General features: G+C 54.2%; 1 protein-coding gene across 1 annotated transcript; it reads left to right on the forward strand.

Moving 5' to 3' along the window:
• Positions 1–13539: 13539 nt before the first annotated feature.
• On the forward strand, positions 13540–21288 carry RNF224 (ring finger protein 224; the record flags this gene model as incomplete). Its single annotated transcript, XM_050927091.1, has 2 exons — positions 13540–13558; positions 20876–21288. Coding segments are annotated over 2 exons (432 nt in total), but the record flags the coding sequence as incomplete, so codon positions are not given.
• Between the last annotated feature and the right edge of the window lie 668 nt (positions 21289–21956).

Consider the following 21956-nt stretch of genomic DNA (forward strand, 5'->3'; position numbering starts at 1 on the left):
GTTACCAGTTCCTCCCTCAGGATGAGGAGGACTAGCTGGCTCCCAGGGGCTAGATAGGGTGACCAGATGTTCCGATTTTCTAGGGACAGCCCTGATATTTGGGGTTTTGTCTTATGTAGGCACCTATTACCCCCTACCCCCTGTCCTGATTTTTCACACTTGCTGTCTGGTCACCCTAGGGATAGAGCAGTGTCTCCAACCCTTTTACACCCAGGATCACTTTTTGAATTTAAGGGCAACCAAGGACCTGTCCTGCCCCTTCCCCAAGGCCCTGCCCCACTCATTCCATCCCCCCCCATCACTCACTCTCCCTTACCCTCATTCACTTTCACCAGGCTGGGGTAGGGGTGCAGGAGGTGGTGCAGGCTCTGGGCTGGGGCCAAGGGTTTCACAGTGTGGGAGGGGCTCTGGGCTGAGCCTGGGGCAGGGAGTTGGGGTGCAGGAGGGGGTAAGGGATGCAAGCTCTGGGAGGGAGTTTGAGTGTAGGAGGGAGCTCTGGGCTGGGGCAGAGTGTTGGGGTGCAGGAGGGGGTGTAGGGTGTGGGCTCTGGGAGGAAGCATGGGTGCAGCAGCGGGCTCCTGACGGGTACAAGAGGGGGCATGGGGTGCTGGCTCTGGGAGTGGGTTCGGGGTGTAGGAGGGGGCATGGGGTGCTGGCTCTGGAGGCACTTACCTCTAGTGGCGGTGGGGCAGTGGGATTAAGGCAGGCTCCCTGCCTGCCCCAGCCCCACTCAGGCACATTGGCACCTCCCAACCATCACAAACCAGGCCACCCATCCACCATGCCAGCCAGAAGTGCACCACGTGGCCATGCTGCTCGCGGAAGGGGCCAATGTGCCCCTGGCGGGTCGGGGGTCTCTGTGTGCTGCCTCTCTGCAGGCATGGCCCCCGCAGCTCCCATTGGCCACAGCTCCCTTTTCCCAGCCAATGGGAGCTGTGGGGGTGGTGCTTGCAGGTAGAAGCAGCAAACAGAGGACCCCCTGGCTCCCATGGGGGCATGCTGTGCTGGCCACTTCTGGGAGTGGTGTGGGGCCACAGCAGGCGCTGCCGTGGCCAGAGATCATGATCGACTGGGAGAGTCCCCAGGATCGACCAGTTGGTGGTGATGGGATGGTGATCACTGGGCTAGAGAATGGGACGCGAGGCCTTCCCCTTCCAGGGCACTGGCTGAGATCCATCTCTGGGGCAGGGGGATTGGCTGGCTGCTGGGATTAGGGAATGAGATACGGGGCCTTGCCCCTCTGGGGCACCGGTTCCAACCTGGCCATGTGACTAACAGCTGTTCTCATCACTCAGCTGTTCGGGGCCGGTGGGAAAGGGTTTGGTCTGGGGTTGGTCCAGCTCTTAGGGGCTGCTGCCCACACCATAAAAAGCTTTGCACACATGGCACTGATTGCCCCATATTGGCATCCTCAGCAGAGACCAAGAACTGAACGGGCCACACGGACTCAACTCTGCCCTCTAGAGGTGGCATCTGCGTTTGTGGCACGGCGTTCAGCTGGCTTGCCCGATCCCGGGTGTTCTGAGCAGGCAGGATCGAGGAGCTTCTGGCGTGCCGGTTGGCACTGTGACATCGCATACGCTGCCCTTCGCTCCGTTTGTTTAAACTTTGCCTGGGAGGCTGCACCTTGGAGCTGGAAGTGCTGGGCACAGTTCTGCTGCCAGCTTTCCTGGCAATGATTAAACAAAGCTCATCCCGTACCGGTGCCAAGGGCTGGGGCAGGCAGGAGGGGAAGAAACAAGGCTGGATCCCTCAGGCTATGCAGAGCCACAGGCTCTCCCGACTCGAGCAATGGCCCACGCTGTGTGTGGGGGGGTGCGGAGCTGGTGCTGGCACTGCCTGTGGATGCTGCCCCTGGGCAGTGAGAGGTGAACCCCTCCTGCTCTCCCAGAGGCGCAGCAACAGCTGCCCTGGTGCCTTGATCCCACAGCTCTGGGCTGCTTCGTGCTGCTGTAGGCAGCTGTCCGGTTCCCATGACAGCCCCTCCCAAGGGCCAGGGCCTGTGAGCTGGAGGGGTCACAGGAGCACGAGCCCTGCGGCTCTTTTTAGTCACTGCCAAGGAGCTATTGCAGTTGTTGCCCTGGATTGAAGTCCCCCTGTTACCCGGCCACAGCACCCGTCCCTTTGGCACTGAAGGGCTTTGCTGGGATACACCCACCTGGCTCCCTCTCCCCGACCCAATCCAGAGCTCTGCAGGAAGCGTCTCTGGTGTCCAGGGAAGCTCTTGCTTCCTCTCTTCCAGGCTGGGACCCCCCTTGGGCTTCAGTCCCTGCCCAAGCCAGAGCCCTGGGGAGCCGTTTGCCCTCAGCCAGCCCAGCCCTGCTGTGGGGAGTGGGCAGCCCCACCTCAGCATGGGCAGCACGCGCCCCACCTCTCATGTTCACTTTCACTTTAGCTCCACCAGAAAAGTCCCTAGGGCCTGGAATGTGCCCTGACCAGTCCCTGCCCAGCCCTCAGCTGGCATCTCTGCCTGGGAGCGGGGGCTCCTGTCACTCTGACACAGAGACTGCCACATACATCGTGCCCAGCCCCCACCTGCTCCTGCCTCGACTTCCCCCCAGCCCAGCCCCCAACTGCTCCCCTCGCCTCCCCCAGCCCAGCCGAGCCCCCACCTGCTCCCCTCACCTCCCCCAGCCCCCACCTGCTCCTGCCTTGACTTCCCCCCAGCCCAGCCCCCAACTGCTCCCCTTGCCTCCCCCAGCCCAGCCGAGCCCCCACCTGCTCCCCTCACCTCCCCCAGCCCCCACCTGCTCCTGCCTTGACTACCCCCCAGCCCAGCCCCCAACTGCTCCCCTCACCTCCCCCAGCCCCCAACTGCTCCTGCCTTGACTACCCCCCAGCCCAGCCCCCACCTGCTCCCCTCACCTCCCCCAGCCCCCAACTGCTCCTGCCTTGACTACCCCCCAGCCCAGCCCCCAACTGCTCCCCTCACCTCCCCCAGCCCCCACCTGCTCCTGCCTTGACTTCCCCCCAGCCCAGCCCCCAACTGCTCCCCTCACCTCTCCCCAGCCCAGCCCAGGAGCTTGGCTGGCCTTTCATGTGAGTCCTGCTGGAGCCCTCATCCCCTCCCACACCCCAACCCTCTGCCCCAGCCTGGGGCACTCGCCTGCACCCCAAACCCCTCATCCCTGGCCCCACCCCAGAATCCACACCCCCAGACAGAGCCCTCACCACCTCCTGCACCCCAACCCCCTGCACCAGCCTGGGGCACTCGCCTGCACCCCAAACCCCTCATCCCTGGCCCCACCCCAGAGCCCACACCACTAGCCAGAGCCCGCACTCCCCCCTGCACCCCAAACCCCTCATCCCTGGCCCCACCCCAAACCCACACCCCCAGCCAGAGCCCTCACCCCCCAAACCCCTCATTCCTGCCCCCACCTGCAGCCAGAGCCCTCACCCCTCCCACACCCCAACCCCCTGCCCCAGCCTGGAGCACTCACCTGTACCCCAAGCCCCTTATCCCTGGCCCCATCCCAGAGCCCCTAGCCGGAGCCCTCACTCCTTTCCTGCACCCCAACCCCCTGATTCAGCAGGTTTGGCATGAACCGGTGTGGCAGGTGAGCCCTATTCCCAGACAAAGCCCAGACCAGAGCACAGCCCGCTGCTCCATCTGCTCCCACCAGTACCCCACAGGCTCCTGGCGGGCCGGTCACCCCACATAGCATGGACTGTGTCCTGGAGGCAGGGCTGTGCCAGTCGAGGAGGAAGCTCAGAGCAGGGGCACTGTCTGGAGGGGAAGGGGGGTTGGGAGCCAGGGTTTAAACCCCTTTTGTGGGGTGCATCACCCATGAGGCACAAGGTCTCAACTCCCAGAGCTGGGGGCTGCTTTGTGCCATCCCAAGGGGGCCGCAGAACAGGTCAGTCTGGCTGGGCTACAGCTGAAGATTTCGGAAACCAAGACATTCCAGTTCCTGAGGGCAGCCGGCCGGGCTCAGGACACAGGCGGGGAGAGGGGGTGTCTCAAACACAGGCTGCAGGCTGGGCTTCTCGCCCTGTGCAGTGACAGGCTATGGTGAGGAGCGGCAGCAGCAACACAATAGAGAAAACCTTAAATTGTAAACCTTATGAAGGACCCCTTCCCCCCTACCCCAAACCTGGCAGGCACAATAATATAATGGCAATAGGGGAGTGATAATAAGATAGAAAGTACCAGCAGAACTCGCGTAGGAACAGAACCAACTGTAAATGACCAGCACAGAGGAAGTTTTTCATCACTCTGCTGAGTTGCCCCAAGAGGGCATCAGCTTCTCCTCCTGGCTGCCAAGTCTCGCGTCACCCGCTGTCCTGCCTGCGCCCCTCTCTCACTTGCGATGCTCCTTTGCTTTGACGCTGCGATGTCCATACCTCTTCCCAGCAGGTCCACGTGCGAATGATGGCGCCTCGCCCACAGGGCCATGCCCCCTGGTCCAGCTTCCTCAGCCAATCCCCTTTTCACCCAGCCCTGCCTCTTTCTCCTCCTTCCTCTCTAATTGCCCCCAGTCCCATTGGCAGATTGCGACCCCCCACCCCGGCTCAAGCTGCCCTCTCATTGGCTGTCTCTCTGCCCAGGCCAGAGTTCTGTGCTGCTGCATCGTGTGGCAGTGCCAGGGCCTGGGTTACCACCCTGCACCTGTGCAAAGAGAACGGGAGCATTTCATGCCCACTGCTGCACATGCCTGCATAGGGGAGTCCAGCCCTGGGCCTCCGATGCAGTGGGTATGCTGGGCTGAGATCAGACACGTCTCAGTGCATGCCAAGCTCACTGTGGGTGTGAGAGATGCAGGAGAGCGCCCAGTTAGTGCAAGCATCAGGGAGTATCACAGAGAGCGACCAGTCAGTGCAAGCATCAGGGAGTATCACAGCATGGCCTGGTCCCTGGAATCTGGGGCAGCAGGACTCAGTGCTGCTCTGGCCACTGGGGCTGCAGTGCAGGCACCTCTTGTGGCTTTGTCTCAAAGCTTCACGATAGCTGGTGGTTCCCTTAAAGCCCCAGCTTCTGCAGTCCTATAGTAATGGGAGAATTCCAGCTGTCATTTCAGCCTGGGCTGCCAAGGCGGCTGTGAGATGTGGCCTTAGTGTGTCCTGGGCTCAGGGGCCAGAAGGCAGAGAAAGGATTTATTTAAATCTCATGATATTTGGGGGGCTGGCTCACAAGTGCTGCACTCTGAGCCTGGGTGGTCACTTGCCGGTGCCAGTGAGTGTGCTGATGCTGCCCTCTTGTGGCTATTAACAGAATTGCAGGAAGACACTTTTTTCGCAGCCAGCCACGATTTTCCGTCTCCCTTCCCACTGCTCCTGTCACCTTTTGGCCTGCCCCAGACTACGAACTGCCAGACTCCAGTGTGAAATACTGCTCATTCCTTGCTATGGGAGAAAGCCGCGGGGGAGGCAGGGCTCAGTTCAGCCGCCATGGAAGAATCCTGCAGGAGAGTCTGAGCGTGGAGCGGAAGGTCCCTGGCGGAGCAGCAGCGGACACAGAAGGGACAGAAGCTGCCCTTGAGCCCATTACATTTCCAGCTGCATTTTAATGTTTATTGCTGCAGTAATGGGAGGGGTTTCTGCTCTATGAACCTGTGCAAAAATTATGAGAAGCCCCAGCTAGCAACATATATCTGCTAATAGCTGCAGGGCTGCCCAGAGGATTCAGGGGTCCTGGGGGCTTCGGCGGCGGGTCCCGGGGTGGAAGGACCCCCTGCCGCGGGTTTCTGAGGCACTTCGGTGGCGAGTCCTGGGGTGGAAGGACCCCCCCCGCAGCGGGTCTTCGGGCCACTTCGGCGGCAGGTCCTGGAGCGGAAGGACCCCCCACCGCGGGTCTTCGGGCCACTTAGGCGGCAGGTCCCAGAGCAGAAGGACCCCCCCGCCACCAAATTGCCACCAAAGACCCGGAGCAGAAGAAGCTCCGGGGGCCTGGGCCCCGTGAGAGTTTTCCAGGACTCCCAGAGCGAGTGAAGAACCCCGCTCCAGGGACCCCGAGAAATGGGGCCTGGGGAAAATTGCCTCACTTGCCCCCCCCGGACGGCCCTGAATAGCAGATTGTATCCCAGTGCCTAGGAATCTCCCACAGCCCCACCAGTGGCGTTCATAATGGTAACTGGGAAATTCAGGCAGTAAGGAACACCTTTAAGGACTATTTTGACTGGAAAGTCACAGATTTTTGCTTGGGCCTTACATTGCCTTCAGTCAGCTGCTCTGTCATCACTCACTGGTCTATGGAACCACCTGGAAACAGTGAACTCTGTGTGTGTGTTTGCAGAACTGGGTCCCGTTTCCAAATCTAGTCCATTTCAGTTGGAGGCCATCCACGCAGTCTGGAGGAGACAAAATCATTTGTCTCAAGTACAACTGGGCTTTGAATTTTTGTCCAGACATGTGCTGGGAGTGGGGAGGCTGTGTGTGGAGGGTTGTGTGTTTGCATGCACCCATAACAGTGTACTGTACACCATGTGGAAGCCAGGGCCGGTGTAAGCAAGTTTCGCGCCCTAGGCAAAACTTCCACCTTGCACCCACCCCAGCTAACCCTGCCTCCCCCCATGGCAGCTAACTCAGCCTGCCACTCGGGGAGCCCCCCCTCACAGCAGCTACCCCCCCACCGTGACAGCTAACCCCTCTCCCCCCCATCCCCCCATGGCAACTAACCCTGCCTGGGGAGACTTCCCACCTTCTCCCCGCCCCCCGCAGCTAACCCTGCCTGGGGAGACTTCCCCCTTCCCCCCCCCCCGCCCCGGCAGCTAACCCTGCCTGGGGAGACTTCCCCCCTCCCCCCCACCACAGCAGCTAACCCTGCCTGGGGACACTTCCCCCTCCCCCCCCCCGACCACAGCAGCTAACCCTGCCTGGCGACACTTTCCCCTTCCCCCCCCGCCCCGGCAGCTAACTCTGCCTGGGGAGACTTCCCCCCTTCCCTCCCCGCCCCGGCAGCTAACCCTGCCTGGGGAGACTTCCCCCTTCCCCCCCATCCCGGCAGCTAACCCTGCCTGGGGAGACTTCCCCCTTCCCCCCCCCGCCCCGGCAGCTAACCCTGCCTGGGGACACTTCCCCCTCCCCCCCCGACCACAGCAGCTAACCCTGCCTGGCGACACTTTCCCCTTCCCCCCCCCGCCCCGGCAGCTAACTCTGCCTGGGGAGACTTCCCCCCTTCCCTCCCCGCCCCGGCAGCTAACCCTGCCTGGGGACACTTCCCCCTTCCCCCCTCGCCCCGGCAGCTAACCCTGCCTGGGGACACTTCCCCCTTCCCCCCTCGCCCCGGCAGCTAACCCTGCCTGGGGAGACTTCCCCCTTCCCCCCCAGCCCCGGCAGCTAACCCTGCCTGGGGACACTTCCCCCTTCCCCCCCAGCCCCAGCAGCTAACCCTGCCTGGGGACACTTCCCCCTTCCCCCCCCGCCCCAGCAGCTAACCCTGCCTGGGGACACTTCCCCCTCCACCCCCCCGCCCCAGCAGCTAACCCTGCCTGGGGAGACTTCCCCCTTCCCCCCCCGCCCCAGCAGCTAACCCTGCCTGGGGACACTTCCCCCTCCACCCCCCCGCCCCAGCAGCTAACCCTGCCTGGGGAGACTTCCCCCTCCCCCTCCCGCCCCAGCAGCTAACCCTGCCTGGGGAGACTTCCCCCTTCCCCCCCCCCGCCCCAGCAGCTAACCCTGCCTGGGGAGACTTCCCCCTTCCCCCCCCCCCCCGCCCCAGCAGCTAACCCTGCCTGGGGACACTTCCCCCTTCCCCCCCAGCCCCAGCAGCTAACCCTGCCTGGGGAGACTTCTCCCCTTCCCCCCCCCCCAGCCCCAGCAGCTAACTCTGCCTGGGGAGACTTCCCCCCTTCCCCCCCGCCCCGGCAGCTAACCCTGCCTGGGGAGACCTCCTGTGGAAACTAACCCTGCCTGAGTAGCCCGCCCCAGCTCGCCTCGGCTCTGTCTCCCACTCAGCACGCCGGCGCTGCTCTAATTCTCCTCCCCACCCAGGCTTGCAACGCTGATTGGAGGAGACTTAGAGCTGGGCTGTGTGCTCAGCGGAGGAGGCAGAGTGGAGGTGAGCTGGGGCCGGGAGCTGTTCCCCTGTGCGCCTCCTCTCGTTATTGTGGGCAACCCTCTCCGCACGTCCCCCACCCAGCTCACCTCCACCTCCTCACCTGAGGGGGCTTTTAGGTGCCCCCAACCACTAGGCGGCCGCCTAGTTTGCCTAAATGGTTGCACCGGCCCTGGTGGAAGCTAATGCAGCATCCTGTTGATTCGCTCACGAATTCTGACCCTGTCCCAGGTACTGATACCTGCAAACTTTTCCTGAAGCAGGAACTCCAGATCGGCAGTCACTTTGCGGGGAAGGGCATATTGTCCAGGGCCACCTCAGAAGCTGAACAGCTCATTGCACTCATTCATGTGCTGTTCACTAAAGATTTCCCACCAGTGGTTTGGAATAACAGCTCCCTTTGCTAACAGGGCACCACAAGAACAGTTGTGTCCTCCACAGTGTGAAAGGCCCTGACATGAAAGAAAAGCTTTTGTAGCGAGGCCAGTGAACAGCCCCCTGAAGCCAAGCAGTGTAGAATTTGTAACTCACCAGTGTCACCGCACTTCTCCAGTGGCGATTAACCAGGCGGTGTCTGTGGCCTGAGACAGCCCTTTCACGATATTCTGAGGTCCAGTTTTGAAATGTAACATTTTATGTCCTTGAAATTCCACACAGAATTTTCCTGAGCTCCTCCATTGAGCTATTTGAGCCAACAGCCCTCTGTGTCCTGTCCTATTGCAGGTCCCTCGACCTCTGCTGGCTGCTGAACCTCCACAGCTCGACCTCAGTGCAATACAAGCCTGGCCCAATGCACCTTCATGGCCATGGAAGTGTTTCAGTGATGGCCAATGGTTGACGTTCTGGAGATACCCAACAAGCAGGTCCAGTACCAGACCCAGAGGGACATCGGACTAGAGCAAAGGCACAGAGGAAAGGCTGGGGCTTGCTGCACAGCTGGAGGGCTGGGTTTCAGTGTGGGAGCAGGCACTTGCGACACAGGTCCAGGAACAGGAGTAATGGCAAAGGGAGGACAGCGCTCAGCAGAGACAACTGTTGAAGTGGCTCATCTCAGCCATGAACCAGGCTATGAACCAAAGGCAGATGCTTGCTCACAAGTTCTTTGTCCGGTACATGAACTTGGCAAAAACACAGGCACTCCTAAGTACAAGGTACTGGGTATTCATGTAAACACACTCCCTGATGGCGGTACAGGGACACACTGACCCCTCATCAGATAAAGCCAGGAAGGCAGAACAATGGAGGGGGATGTTTTGTTCAAATCAACAGGTGCAAGGAGTAGAGTGGTAACTAGCTATGTCAAGAGGGTAACACGTAACTTGTTTGTATTGACATAGAAAAGAGAAATCATATGGGAGCTTCTCCGTCTGGCCTAGGGGGCAGCAGAAAGCTCCGCTGCTGCCGAAGCTGGTCCATTGGAACGGGCACACGCGTTAGTGTAGCTGTAGCACGTATGGGGCATTAGGACTCATGCTTGGTTAACAATAAGCCTGGCCGAGCGCCTTCGCCACTGAACCGCGCCTGTGGTCATTCTGGGGGATATCAGCGAGGTCTGCAGGATCAGCTGCCTGCACAGTGCTGGGACAGTGCACAGAGTGAGCACACACACTCACCAGCTGACACCACCCTCGCTCCAGAAACGGCACAGAAAATTCCATGAAGTCCCCCGTCTTGAACCCCTCTCCTGCGGATGTCTCCATCTCTCACTCCTGGTGCCAAGTATGTGGAGAACAGGGACACAAGGGAAAGGAGAAAAGTGGGGGGCAGTGGACATGCAGTGAGAGGGGGTTTCTCCGTGCACTTGTTCATGCACTTTTATTTTTGTTTCGGAAAGGCTGGGTGGTAGTGGCAGCTGGCCTGCCTGGCAATGGGTGACTGGTGCACTGTTTTCACACATTTAAATATTAAGTTTTAAATGTCATCAAGAAAGTTTGTTGCTGTCACCGCATCACATCATCGTTTGAAATAATTCAGCTAAACACATGTTCAGGAACAATGAGGAATTAGCAAGCCAACACTATTCCCCTATACCAGGGGCGGGCAAACTCTTTGGCCTGAGGGCCGCATCGGGTTTCCGAAATTGTATGGTGGGCCGGTTAGGGGAGGCTATGCCCGCCGAAACAGCCAGGTGTGTCACAGGCCCTGCCCCCTATCTGATTCCCGCTTGCTTCTCACCCCCTGATGGCCCCTCCAGGACCCCTGCCCCGTCCACCTCCCTTGTTCTCTGTCCCCTGACTGCCACTGGAACCCCTGCCCCTAATTGCCCCCTGCTGCCCCATCTAACCCCCCCTTGCCTTCCTGACTGCCCTCCCCGGGACCCCTGCCCCGATTCAACCCCCCTGTTCCCCACCCTCTGACCACCCCAACCCCTATTCACACCCCCAGCCCCTGACCACCGCCTGAAGTCCCCTGCCCTTTATCCAACCCCCCTTGCTCCCTGCCCCCTTACAGAGCATCAGGACATGCAGCCGCATTGCCCAGCTGGAGCCAGCCATGCCACCGTGCAGCACAGAGCACCAGGTCAGGCCACGGCTCTGCAGCTGCGCTGCCTGGCAAGAGCTCACAGCATTGCTACTCAGAGCATTGTGCTGGTGGCGCAGTGAGCTGAGGCTGTGGGGGAGGGAGAACAGCCAGGGAGGGGCTGAGGACTAGCCTTCCAGGCCAGGAGCTCAGGGGCTGGGCAGGAGGGTCCTCCGTGTCGGATGTGGCCCATGGGCTGTAGTTTGCCCACCTCTGCTCTATACAGTTAGGTACAGCAAGCCACACTTCATCACTTACTCATATGAATCCATATGTGAATCCTTGCCCACCGGAATCATAATCCATCGTCATTCACAACTACATGGCATGGCAGTCAAAGTCCCACCCCTCTCCAAGCACTGAATTTTTCTCTTATTTTCTTGTAACCAATTCTGACTTTTATGCCTCATTACGTATAGTCACTTAAACTCTATCTTCTGTAGTTAATAAACTTCTTTGACTGTTTTATCTAGATCCAATGTGTTTGGACTGAAGCGTTTGGGAAACTCCATTTGGGGGAACAAGATTGGTTCATATCATTTTCTATTAATAAAATGACAGACTTTATATGCGCTTGTGTTGTCCAGGAGAGAGCTGGGCAGTAACGGACTGGGGAAAGCAGTGTAAAAGGCATCCCAGGTTGAAGAGCTGAGGAGACACAGCTGTTCAAAGGTCCAGATTGTACCCTGGGTGATGTCACAGTTACTACTTGCAGGGTGACACCAACACACGTCCAGTCCCGTTCTATAGACCAAGGCTTCTAACTGGGGTAATTTGAAACTCTGTACAGCAGACATAGGCAACCTGTCATTTGACCAGATTGGATTAAGACTGGGATTTTGACCACCAGTTAATTTATTGTACATAACATCTTCCTCTCTTTGACAATGGGAAAGGAAAGGTTCAATGTGGAGATGAAGATGGAGTGTAAATATATCTAGCAGCGTAAACATGACATCTTCCTTCTGCTTGGGCAGCAGCGCCAAGCTGCGCCCCCCCACCCCAGTCTGGTAGGTGGAGAATGGAGGAGGTTGGAGGGGCTTTGCGAGCTGCACTCTAAGTGTAACAGAGGCGCATGCGGGTTGCAAGCCATGGCTGGCCCATCCCCGATATATATAATTAAATGTTTCAAGTATAACAAACGTTAGGTAGCAAAGGGTCAGTAGATGTTTGTGTGAGGTTTGTTACATTTGTTTTATTTCTGTACATATATTTTTAAAAAACTAACAAAAAGTTCACAGGAAAAAAGAAAAACAGCCAATCTTGATTTAAGAAATTGCCAGTGATGGAGAACCCACCATGACCCTGGGTAAATTGTTCCAGTGGGTAATTACCCTCCCCTTTAACTAGCTATTTTCTTGTGGAAAATATTGATTTTGCGGACATACCATTTCTGACAGAATGCTCCCAGTCACCTCCGACGGGTGGTTCTGGAGTGCGTTAGTATGATATGCGGTGTCCAGTTCCTCTCCCAGCGCCACATGGTCCAGCTCACCTCGCTCTGCTGGTAAGTTCCTCACATTGGTGCCCAGCCATTCTGGCTCCAGCCCTTTGGTGCCATGGGAGCGGGAGGAGACTTAAAGCTGCCATAAGTGAGTAGAGGAGGATTCCCCTCACAAGGGGGAATCTCCTGGTAGCTTAAAGACAGTGGTGCTGGCTCTACACCCCCCACCACAGAGGCTGGGTCAGGAGCGTACGTACTTGGGGAGATGGAGGCATGGTGTTCTCTAGCAATGCCTGCCATTGTAATAGCCCCGAGACTGCTGTAGGTTACAAGGAGGACCTCTGAAATCCATCTTCTCCCAGGATGGAGGGAGGTGGCCTTAAGCCATCTTTGCCTATGCCCTTACCATACACCATGCAGAGCTCTGGTGCACCCAAGCACCTGGCCCTTATAATTTTTATTTTTGGCTTATTTCTCTTTTGTCTGGCCCCAGGCTACTTCCCTGAATGGGTCTCTGTGATTCCCCCCTTACCCATCCCTGCTCTTATTCAACCCTTTACCCTCAGATGCCCAGTGGCCACTAGCATCTCCCTGAGGGTTCAATCTGCTCTCACAGCTCCTAGCTTCAATAATTCCCCACAGCTCCTGTCATGGACTTTGATACGCCGATGGAGACTATGGTGCCACTTGTTACGATCACTTGCCAAGATTTCCTGTTGGTCAGGATCAATTCCAAATTCCTTCATATCTCGCTTGCATGCGTCTTTATAGCAAAGCTTGGGACATCCTGTTGTTCTTGTTCCCTCTGATAGCTCCCCCTATAGCACGTCCTTGGGTATACGTCTGTCTTCCAAGCTACTCAGATGGCCCAACCAGCGCAGTCATGTTTGCTTGAGCAGGGCTGTCATACTTGGTAAATTTGCCTTTTGAAGATCCTCTGCATTGGTGACTTTATCCTGCCATTTGGTGTTGAGTGTGTGGCGTAAACAACGTAGGTGAAAACTGTTTAACCTTTTCTCTTGATGAGCACAAGTTGTCCACGTTTCCTCACCATACACGAGAGTGCTGAGGATGCAGGCTTGGTAAATTAGAATTTTAGTCTTGAGGGTCAGCTGTGAGTTGTTCCAGGCTCTTTTAGTTAGTCTGCTAAAGATGGTGGCAGCCTTTCCAATGGGAACATTTAGTTCTTCATCCAGTGAGAGGTTAGTGGTCACTGTAGAACTTAAACAGCTGAACTTTGGACTACTTCTAGCTGGTTGGCATTTAAGGTGATTGAAGGATTTGGGGACCCCCCCATTCTACTACAACTGTTTTCTTAATGCTGATGGCAAGGGTGGCTCCAGGCCCCAGTACACCAAGCACGTGCTTGGGGCTGCATGCTGCGGGGGGTGCTCTGCCGTTCGCCGGGAGGGCGGCAGGCAGGGTCCCGGTGGACCTCCCTCAGGTGTGCCTGCGGAGGGTCCACTGGTCCCGTGGCTTTGGTGGAGCCGCGGGACCAGCGGAGCCTCCTCAGGTACACCTGCGGGAGGTCCATCAAAGCCGCAGGACCAGCGGACCCTCCGCAGGCACACCTGAGGGAGGTCCACCGGAGCCACGGACCGGTGACCAGCAGAGCGCCCCCTGCGGCGTGCCGCCATGCTTGGGACAGCGAAATGTCTAGAGCCGCCCCGGCTGATGGTGAAAACAAATGCCTGAGAAGGACTTGAAAGGTGATCCATGGGTTCTTAATAGATCTTCATCGTAGGCTATGAGTGCAGCATCATCAGCGAGTAGAAGTTCCCTGGCTAGCACCTTTTTGACTTTGGTCTTTGACTTAAGTCGGGACAGGTTAAAGAGTTTCCAAATTACAGTTAGCTTACGTTTGGTTAAGGAAATATAGAAAGGCCCTGACTAGCAAGTAGAAGGAAAGGCCTGAAAATTCTGAGTCATAAGGCCAGAAGGAATGACGTAGGGAGAATGTCTGGTTCAAAGAATAACTAATGAAATAAAGGGACGTTCTGAAAAGAAGGCCTCTGACATGGGTCACTGCAGATGGCTTTAAATAAGACACAGAAAATTTGTCTTAAGATAAACCAGCATGGCCCTTCCCACCCACATACCAGCGCTATCTCAGAAAGCAGGGCCTGTGTGAACCCAAGGGCAAAGGGAAAACTTGGTCAGCAAGAAGGAGGGGAGAGACGGGGAGGAAAGGCCTTGGGAGAAATGAGGTTGTAAATCTTATCTGGATCCAGCCTGGAAATAAGGGTGAGCTGTCATAAACCAGATGTTTCACAGAAGTCATTCACTGTCAATGACATCACTTGTTTGTTAAAGCAGATACAAAAGTGAACTCTCAAGGAGGTTGTTGCTAATACCTGCCTGACCGCTTTGGGGCCGGACCAGTATGGTTGAAACGCCCCTGGTTTAGCCTGTCTGTAAGTCTCTTGAGCAAATGCTTATCAGTGTCCTGTTACTGTTTGGGTGTAGTACATGGCTTCTTAGTTACGCTTTTTAGGCATGGTTAGAGCAATTGTATGAATGCCCTTTGGCACTGGGATTTAATAAAGGAATTTATAGTTAAATTAATGTTGTGGTAATACCCTGCAAAATACTGATAATTCCAACACACCCACTGTGCCAGTCGCCAAAGATTCTCATGGCCAGCACATGACCAAGATCACTGTGTCTAATGACACAATCCCCAGCATCCAGGGGGTGTCTCCATCTGCAATGCCACCATGGACCAGGACTCCTAAGCAGCATCCAAACTGCAGGACTCCTGGAGCCGTTCGGATGTTCAAGAGCTGGCTCTGCTGAGCGTAGGTCCGTTTGGAGCACAGGCCTCCTTGCTGAGGGGAAGCTCCTGCACTGACGCTGACTGTGCTAACTCCATGGGGTCATGCCTGCTGCATAACACATACCCCGTGGCTGCCAGCTGGCACTTAAGATCTGACGGGTGGGCAGAGTCATCATGCATTCACATATGGCAAAGCTGATTTTCTAAACATTTCCTTACCCGGGTGAAGCCCAGGGCATCTCACAAATTGCTTCTTTCACTAATGAGATCTCTGAGCTGGGGAGAGTCGGGTATTAAATCCTCCCAGGAAGTCAGAGAGGGAGGGTGTTATTGGATTTCAGGGGCTATTGTTAGCCAGGGCTCTTGTAACCCAACCTAGCTGGGTTGGCTTCCCTCTGGCAGATACAATAGCGTGCCTGTCACTGAAATGTGAACCCAAGATAATTACCAGAGTGAGGAGCAGTAGCTGCGATCTGCGTGAAGACGCTCCCTGAAGAGCCGCAAATACACCAGAGCCCCCCACTGTTCCTCATGAGAGGCTGCAGCCCCCTGGCACGGTGCATCCCTCTCACTGCCTTGCTGAGCCCTGCCAGAGGTGACAGCATCGACGGGACAGGTAGGAATGCAGCTGGAGAAGGGTGCCAGGGTGACCCCCCCTGGGGGGGCCATGCCACTGGCGGTCACCTCCTTGGACTGCGTGATGGGAACTGGTTTGTGTCTGAGGCCCAGAAGACACCCCCAAAATGCCCCACAGTGTGGTATGGCACAGCAGGGCACCCAGCTGAGCCCCCTCCCCATCGCCCCTTCTCCTTCCCTGTTGGGATTCTAATCACAGAGGGCTTTAGGCTGCACAGCTCTGCCAGGCAGCCTGAGCTGCATCGCTCTCTCCTCCCCATGACAGGCAAGCCCTGCAAACTCCTGGCCTTTGCCCTGGTCTGGGGGAGTCAGGTGGCTCCTGATCTAGCCTGGCCTGTGCCTAGTGCAGGGCTCAGAGGGGCTGGCAGCTCCTAGCTCTGTCTTGCCCTCTCAAGCTGTACTGCAAAGGTGTGATTCCTGAGGGTGCAGATTCCATGCAGGATGTCACAAAAACAAGATTCAGAGTAGCAACCGTGTTAGTCTGTATCTGCAAAAAGAACAGGAGTAATTTGTTAGTCTCTAAGGTGCCACAAGTACTCCTGTTCTTTTTACAAAAACAAGACCCTTTCTTTACTTAGTGCCCGGCACTATTTGTGCCCCAAAGCCCTGGGCATTGAGCAGCGGCCAGCCAGAGCTCAGCAGGAAAGCAAGCATGTCTCACTGGGTTCCCTCCAGGTTTTCTGTCTCCTCTCCCATTCCCCATCACTTGCCCTCATGTCCATTTCCTCCTTCCCCAGCTGCCCCTGCCTCCCATTCCCCCTCAGACAGCCCTACCTCCCCTCTTGTTCCCCTCCCATAACCTCACCTGCCCTCCCATCCCCCCTTGCCCAGCATCCTGCCTCCCCTTCCATTTCCCCTCCCCTGACTCCACCTCCCTTCCCATTTCCCCTCCCCTCCCCCAGACGCTTGCTTCCCCCAACTCTGACCCCACCTCAACTACTGTTCTCACTCCCCTGGCCCCATCTCCCTTCCCATTCTCCCTCGCCTGGCCTGCTGCCGCCTCTCCTGTGCCCCTCACATAAGAACACAAGAATGTCCAGACTGGGTCAGACCAATGGCTCGTCTAGCCCAGTGTCCTGTCTTCTGACAGTGGTCAATGCTAGGTGCTTCAGAGGGAATAAACAGAGCAGGGCAATTATTGAGTGATTGATCCCCTGTCGTCCGCTCCCAGCTTCTGGCAGTTAGAGGTTTAAGGACACCCAGAGCATGGGGTTGTGTGCCTGACCACCTTGACTAGTAGCCATTGATGAACCTAGCCTCCATCAACTTATCTAGTTGTGTGTTATGAGAAGAAGTACTTCCTTTTATTTGTGTTACACCTGCTGCCTATTAATTTCATTGGGTGAGCTCTGGTTCTTGTGTTATGTGAAGGAGTAAATAACCCTTCTCTAGTCACTTTCTCCATGATTTTATAAAACTTTATGATATCCCGGCTCAGTTGTCTCTTTTCTAAGCTGAACAGTCCCAGTCTTTTTAATCTTTCCTAATATGGAAGCTGTTGCACACCCCTAATAATTTCTATTGCTCTTCTCTGTACTTTTTTCAGTTAAAATATATCTTTTCTGAGATGGGGCAACCAGAACTGTTGTGACTGGGGCTCCAGGGGGGCACACTGAGTTTGCTCAATTAGGGTAAACTGCAAAGAATGGCGCAGAAAATTCCCGAAACTGGTGGTGGTTCTAATACTTAGATTCATCAAGCCAGCAACAAAACAGCTTCTACGATACCTTACTGGTTACCCAAAACACAGCTTCCTTAAAGCATCCCAGTTTTGATCTTCCACCCAGACAGCCAAGGCAAATAAGATGAAGATTACTGAACATCTTGTTCATCATATAAAAAGTTCTACCAGTCCCAAAGGATCGGACACATTATCCACCAGGTTAATGAATATCTCAGATTTACCCAAATACATGCTTACAGCCAATTCTTATTAACTAAATTAAGATTTATTAAAAATGAAAAGAGAGAATTTTGATTAAAAGATCATTATACATACAGGTATGAATAGAGTTCTTAGGTCAGCTTCATAGTAAAGACGCTGATCTTTAAAGTTGCAAAGAGTCCTTTCCAGAATCAGTTCACCAGATTATAGTCTAATGTCCAAATATCCAATATCAGGGTGATCCAAAATGGTACTGGAGACCTCAGTCTTGCAACTCAGACTTCCCCTGATGAAGCTTAAGCAGATCTGAGATAAAAAAGGATCAGGGTCCAAGAGCCTACAGTTCCCAGGCAGACTCTTGACAGCATGCAGTCCTTGGGTGAACAATAGGCAATTATCCTAGCTTTGAAGTAGACCTCCTATTTCCTAAATGTCCTATGCATCATTGGTAATTAGCTACATGGATTAAATAAGGCAATTGCCTATCTCCTGCCATTTGCAGGTAGTTTGCTACAGACTTCCAAGAGAAATTAAGACAGTGATCTCACTACATTCGTAGTTCATTTAAATGTTAACATCTTTTGATCTCTGAATTAACAGAATACAGCAATAGACAGGAATTGTTTTGTTACATTGTCAACCTCTAACAATATATATGTAAACACATAAAACCACAGACATTATCTAATAATATATCTCTAAACGTTGAATCTGGGTCAATTAGTCTGCTAGTTGTATAACCCTTTCTGGCCCTGCATTACAACAGTGTTCAAAGTGTGGGCATACTGTGGGTTTACATAATGGTATTATGATATTTTCTGTCTTGTTAGCTATCCTTTTCCTAACAGTTCCTAACATTCTATTAACTTTTTAGACTGCCACTGCACATAGAACAGATGTTTTCAAAGAACTATCCATGATGACTCCAAGATCTCTTTCTAAGAGCGGTAGCAGCTAATTTAGACCCGATCATTTTGTATGTATAGTGGGATTATTTTTTCCAGCATTACTTTTCATTTGTCAACATTGAATTTTATCTGCTATTTTGTTGCTCAGTCACCCGGTTTTGTGAGATCTCTTTGTAATGCTTTGGTGTCAGCTTTGGACTTAACTATCTTGATTAATTTTGTATCATCTGCAAATTTTGCCACCTCACTATTTACCCTTTTTTCCATATCCTTTATGAATATGTTGAACAGCATGGGTCCCAGCAAAAATCTTTGGTGGACTTTACTATTTATTGCTTTCCACTGTGAAAATGATCATTTATTCCTACCCTTTGTTTCCTATTTTTTAACCAGTTACTGATCCATGAGAGGACCTTCCTTCTTATCCCAGGACAGCTTACTTTGCTTAAGAGCCTTTGGTAAGGGACTTTGTCATAGGCTTCCTGAAAGTCCAGGTATACTATATCCACTGAATCATCTTTGTATACAAACTTGTAGACACACCCATAGAACTCTAAGAAATTGGTCAGGCCTGATTTCCCTTTACAAAATCCGTATCATCTTCACCTCATCATTCTGTTCTTCAATATAGTTTCAATCAATTTGCCTGGTCCTGAATTTAGACTTAATAGCCTATAATTGCCAGGATCCCCTCTGGAGCTTTTTTAAAAGAGGTGTTACATTAGCTTTCTCCAGTCATCTGGGACAGAGGTTGATTTAAATGTTAGCTTACAGACCACAATTAGTAGTTCAGCCATTTTGTATTTGAGTTCCTTCAAAACTCTTGGATGAATCCCAGCTGGTCCTGGTGATTTATTGTTGTTTAATTTATCAATATGTTCCCAAACTTCTTCGACTGACACCTCAATCTGGGAGAGTTCCTCAGATTTGTTACGTAAAAAGAATGGCTCAGGAGTGGGAATCTCCCTCACGTCCTCTGCAGTTACGACTGAGGCAAAGAATTAATTTAGCTTTTCCATAATGGCCTTATCATCCTTGAGTGTTCCTTTGTCCAGTGGCCCCACTGATTGTTGGGCAGGCTTCCTGCTTCTGATGTACTTACATTTTTTTTTTTGCTCTCAGTTTTTGTACCTTTTGCTAGGTGCTCTTCAAATTATTTTTTGGCCTGCCCAATTATACTTTCACACTTGATTTGCCAGAGTTTATGCTCCTTCCTATTTTCTTCCATAGATGTGACTTGCAATTTTTAAAAGATCTTTTTGCCTCTAACTGCATCTTCTTCTCTCTTGTTTCACCGTCTGGCATTGTTTCTATGTATCTTGCTCATCTTGTAACTGTTCTTTTTCATTTCTGTTTAACTAGCTTCCCATTTTTGTGTCATTCCTCTTTTTGAAGTAAAATGTTACGGTGGTGGGTTTCTTTGGTATTTTCCCCACTACAAAAATATTAAATTTAATTACATTATGGTCACTATTACTGAGCAGTTCAGCCATGTTCACCTTCTGGACAAGAACCTATGTGCCACTTATGACTAAATCAAGAATTTCCTTTCCTCTTGTGAGTTCCAGAACTAGGTGATCCAAGAAGCAGTCATTGATGGTGTCTGAAATTTTTATCCTTGTAGCCAATCCTGAGGTGAAATGTTCCCAGTTAATATGGGGATATCCCCCATCATTATTGGGTTTTCTGTCTTTGTAGCCTCACTAATCTCCCTGAGCACTTCAGTCACCATCATGATCAGCTGGTTGGTAGTGTTTCCCTACTGCCACCCTCTTTTTATTCAAGCATGGAATTTCTGTCCATAGTGATTTGATGGTACAGTTTGATTCATTTAAGATTTTTACTATATTTGATTCTTTGCTTTCTTTCACATATAGTGCCCCTCCCCCACCAGTGGTACCTACTCTGTCATTCCCATGTATTTTGTGCCCTGGTATTACCATGTCCCATCGATTATCATCATTCCACCAAGTTTCTACAATGCCTGTTATAGCAATAGCCTCATTTAATACCAGGCACTCAAGTTGACCCATCCTAGTATTTAGACTTCTAGCATTTGTCTACAAGCATTTACTACATTTGTCAATATTTAGTTGTCTGCCTTCATGTGATGTCATTGAATGGGATTCATTTTCATTTGCTTCCCCTCACTCAACCTCCCATTTCTGCTCCCTCAGCTGCACCTCTCCTCCTGTTCCCCCCATCTGGCCTGGTGTTCCCCCAGAGATGGCTGCACTGCCCCTACCAGCCCCCAGCACTTGTGTCCTTCCCCCCTACATGCTGCTCTGCCCTCAGGTTCCCCTCTTCTCCTCCATGCACATGCTTCTTCCCTGCTGGGACACCTCCCTCCCACCCACATGCCCTGGCCATGAGGCCTGTGTTCTTTGCCCTGTCTGCCTTGGATTTCCCATGTGACGGGCTGGCAACTTCTGCCCCAAGGCCACTGTTTTTCTCCCACACTCCACTGTTTGCATGGCCCCTCAGGAAGGCAGCCTGGCTCCAGGGCCTTCACTGTCCTGAGCCCATCACAGCCGCTGCACCTGTGCACAGGCTGCTCTCTGCAGCCTGAAGCCCTTTTCCAGGTGTCTGACAGGCCCCTTTCTCCTGCCCCTCCCCAGGATGTCTCAGGCCCTGAGCAGGGATGGCGCAGAGGATGTGGAGCCTGGAGCCGAGGCTGATTCCCTCCCTTCCAGCCGAGGCAGCCATAAGATCAACTGCATCATCTGCTATTCCTCCTACAACCTGTCCAGCAGGCTCCCGCGCCAGCTCTACTGTGGCCACACCTTCTGCCAGGCCTGTATCAAGCGCCTCGATGCCATAGCCAATGAGCAGCGGTGGATCCCCTGTCCACAGTGCCGCCAGAGCACGCCTACACCCCGCGGAGGCGTCACCATGCTCGACCTGGACCTGGCAGTGTTCCTAGCAGTGAAGTCTGAGAAGGAGCATCCCCGGGCAGCTGGCAGGCCCGAGGCCGACTCAGCCTTCAAAGCATCCTCCAAAGAGAAGCCAGTCACACAGCAGCCTTTGGGGCTCTGTCAGGAGACGGTGCCCCAGCCACAGTTTCCCCGAAGCAGCTGCTGTGGACAGTGCCTGTGCTGCGGTGCTATGGCTGACTTTGAGACCTAAGTAGGCTGTTCCCAGGGCTAGGCTAGGGACAGGCTGCCAAGTTTGGAAGGTGTGACGAGAACCCCTAACTTGGCTGGGCAGAGAGTGATTGCAGGGAGGACTAGGCTGGGTCTCTGGGTCTCACAGAGTGTGGGCACTCCTCTCCAGGCCACACCTGGGCAGCATGTCCTGCTGCCTGAACTGTCTGTAGGGTTTCCAGCTCCCCCAGCATGGCCCGCTGCAGCCCCAGGCTGTTTGTTTTGTCATGCCTGATGAGGGAGAGTAATCAAGCCCTGTTATCTCCCTGGGCTGGGGCCTGCAGTCCTCTCGGCCACCTATATCATCACATGAGGGCCCTTGCTCCCTTCTGGACCCTCGTCATTCTCGGTCTGCCTGGGGAAGCTCTGTGTATATTATCAAGGGGTTGGTGAGCCTGTCCCTGCCTCTCCTGGGGAAGATGAATGTCTGAACCTCCACTCTGCTGGTTGGCCTGCTAGGGCTTTGGGCAAGGGCTTCTATGGCAGAGGTTCATGGGTGCAATTGCACCCACAAAAACACCCCAGTAGCGGCTCCTGTCTTGTAGGGCTGAGCCAAGCTCCCGACTCTGGGAGCTGTGGCTCAGCTCATGGGTTCACATGCCACTAAAATTTGGCCTGGCTGTCCCTCCAGGAGGAAGGATGGGCCAAACC

The sequence above is a fragment of the Gopherus flavomarginatus genome, chromosome 17 (genome assembly GCF_025201925.1).
Source record: "Gopherus flavomarginatus isolate rGopFla2 chromosome 17, rGopFla2.mat.asm, whole genome shotgun sequence".
Classification (NCBI taxonomy): Eukaryota; Metazoa; Chordata; order Testudines; family Testudinidae; genus Gopherus; species Gopherus flavomarginatus.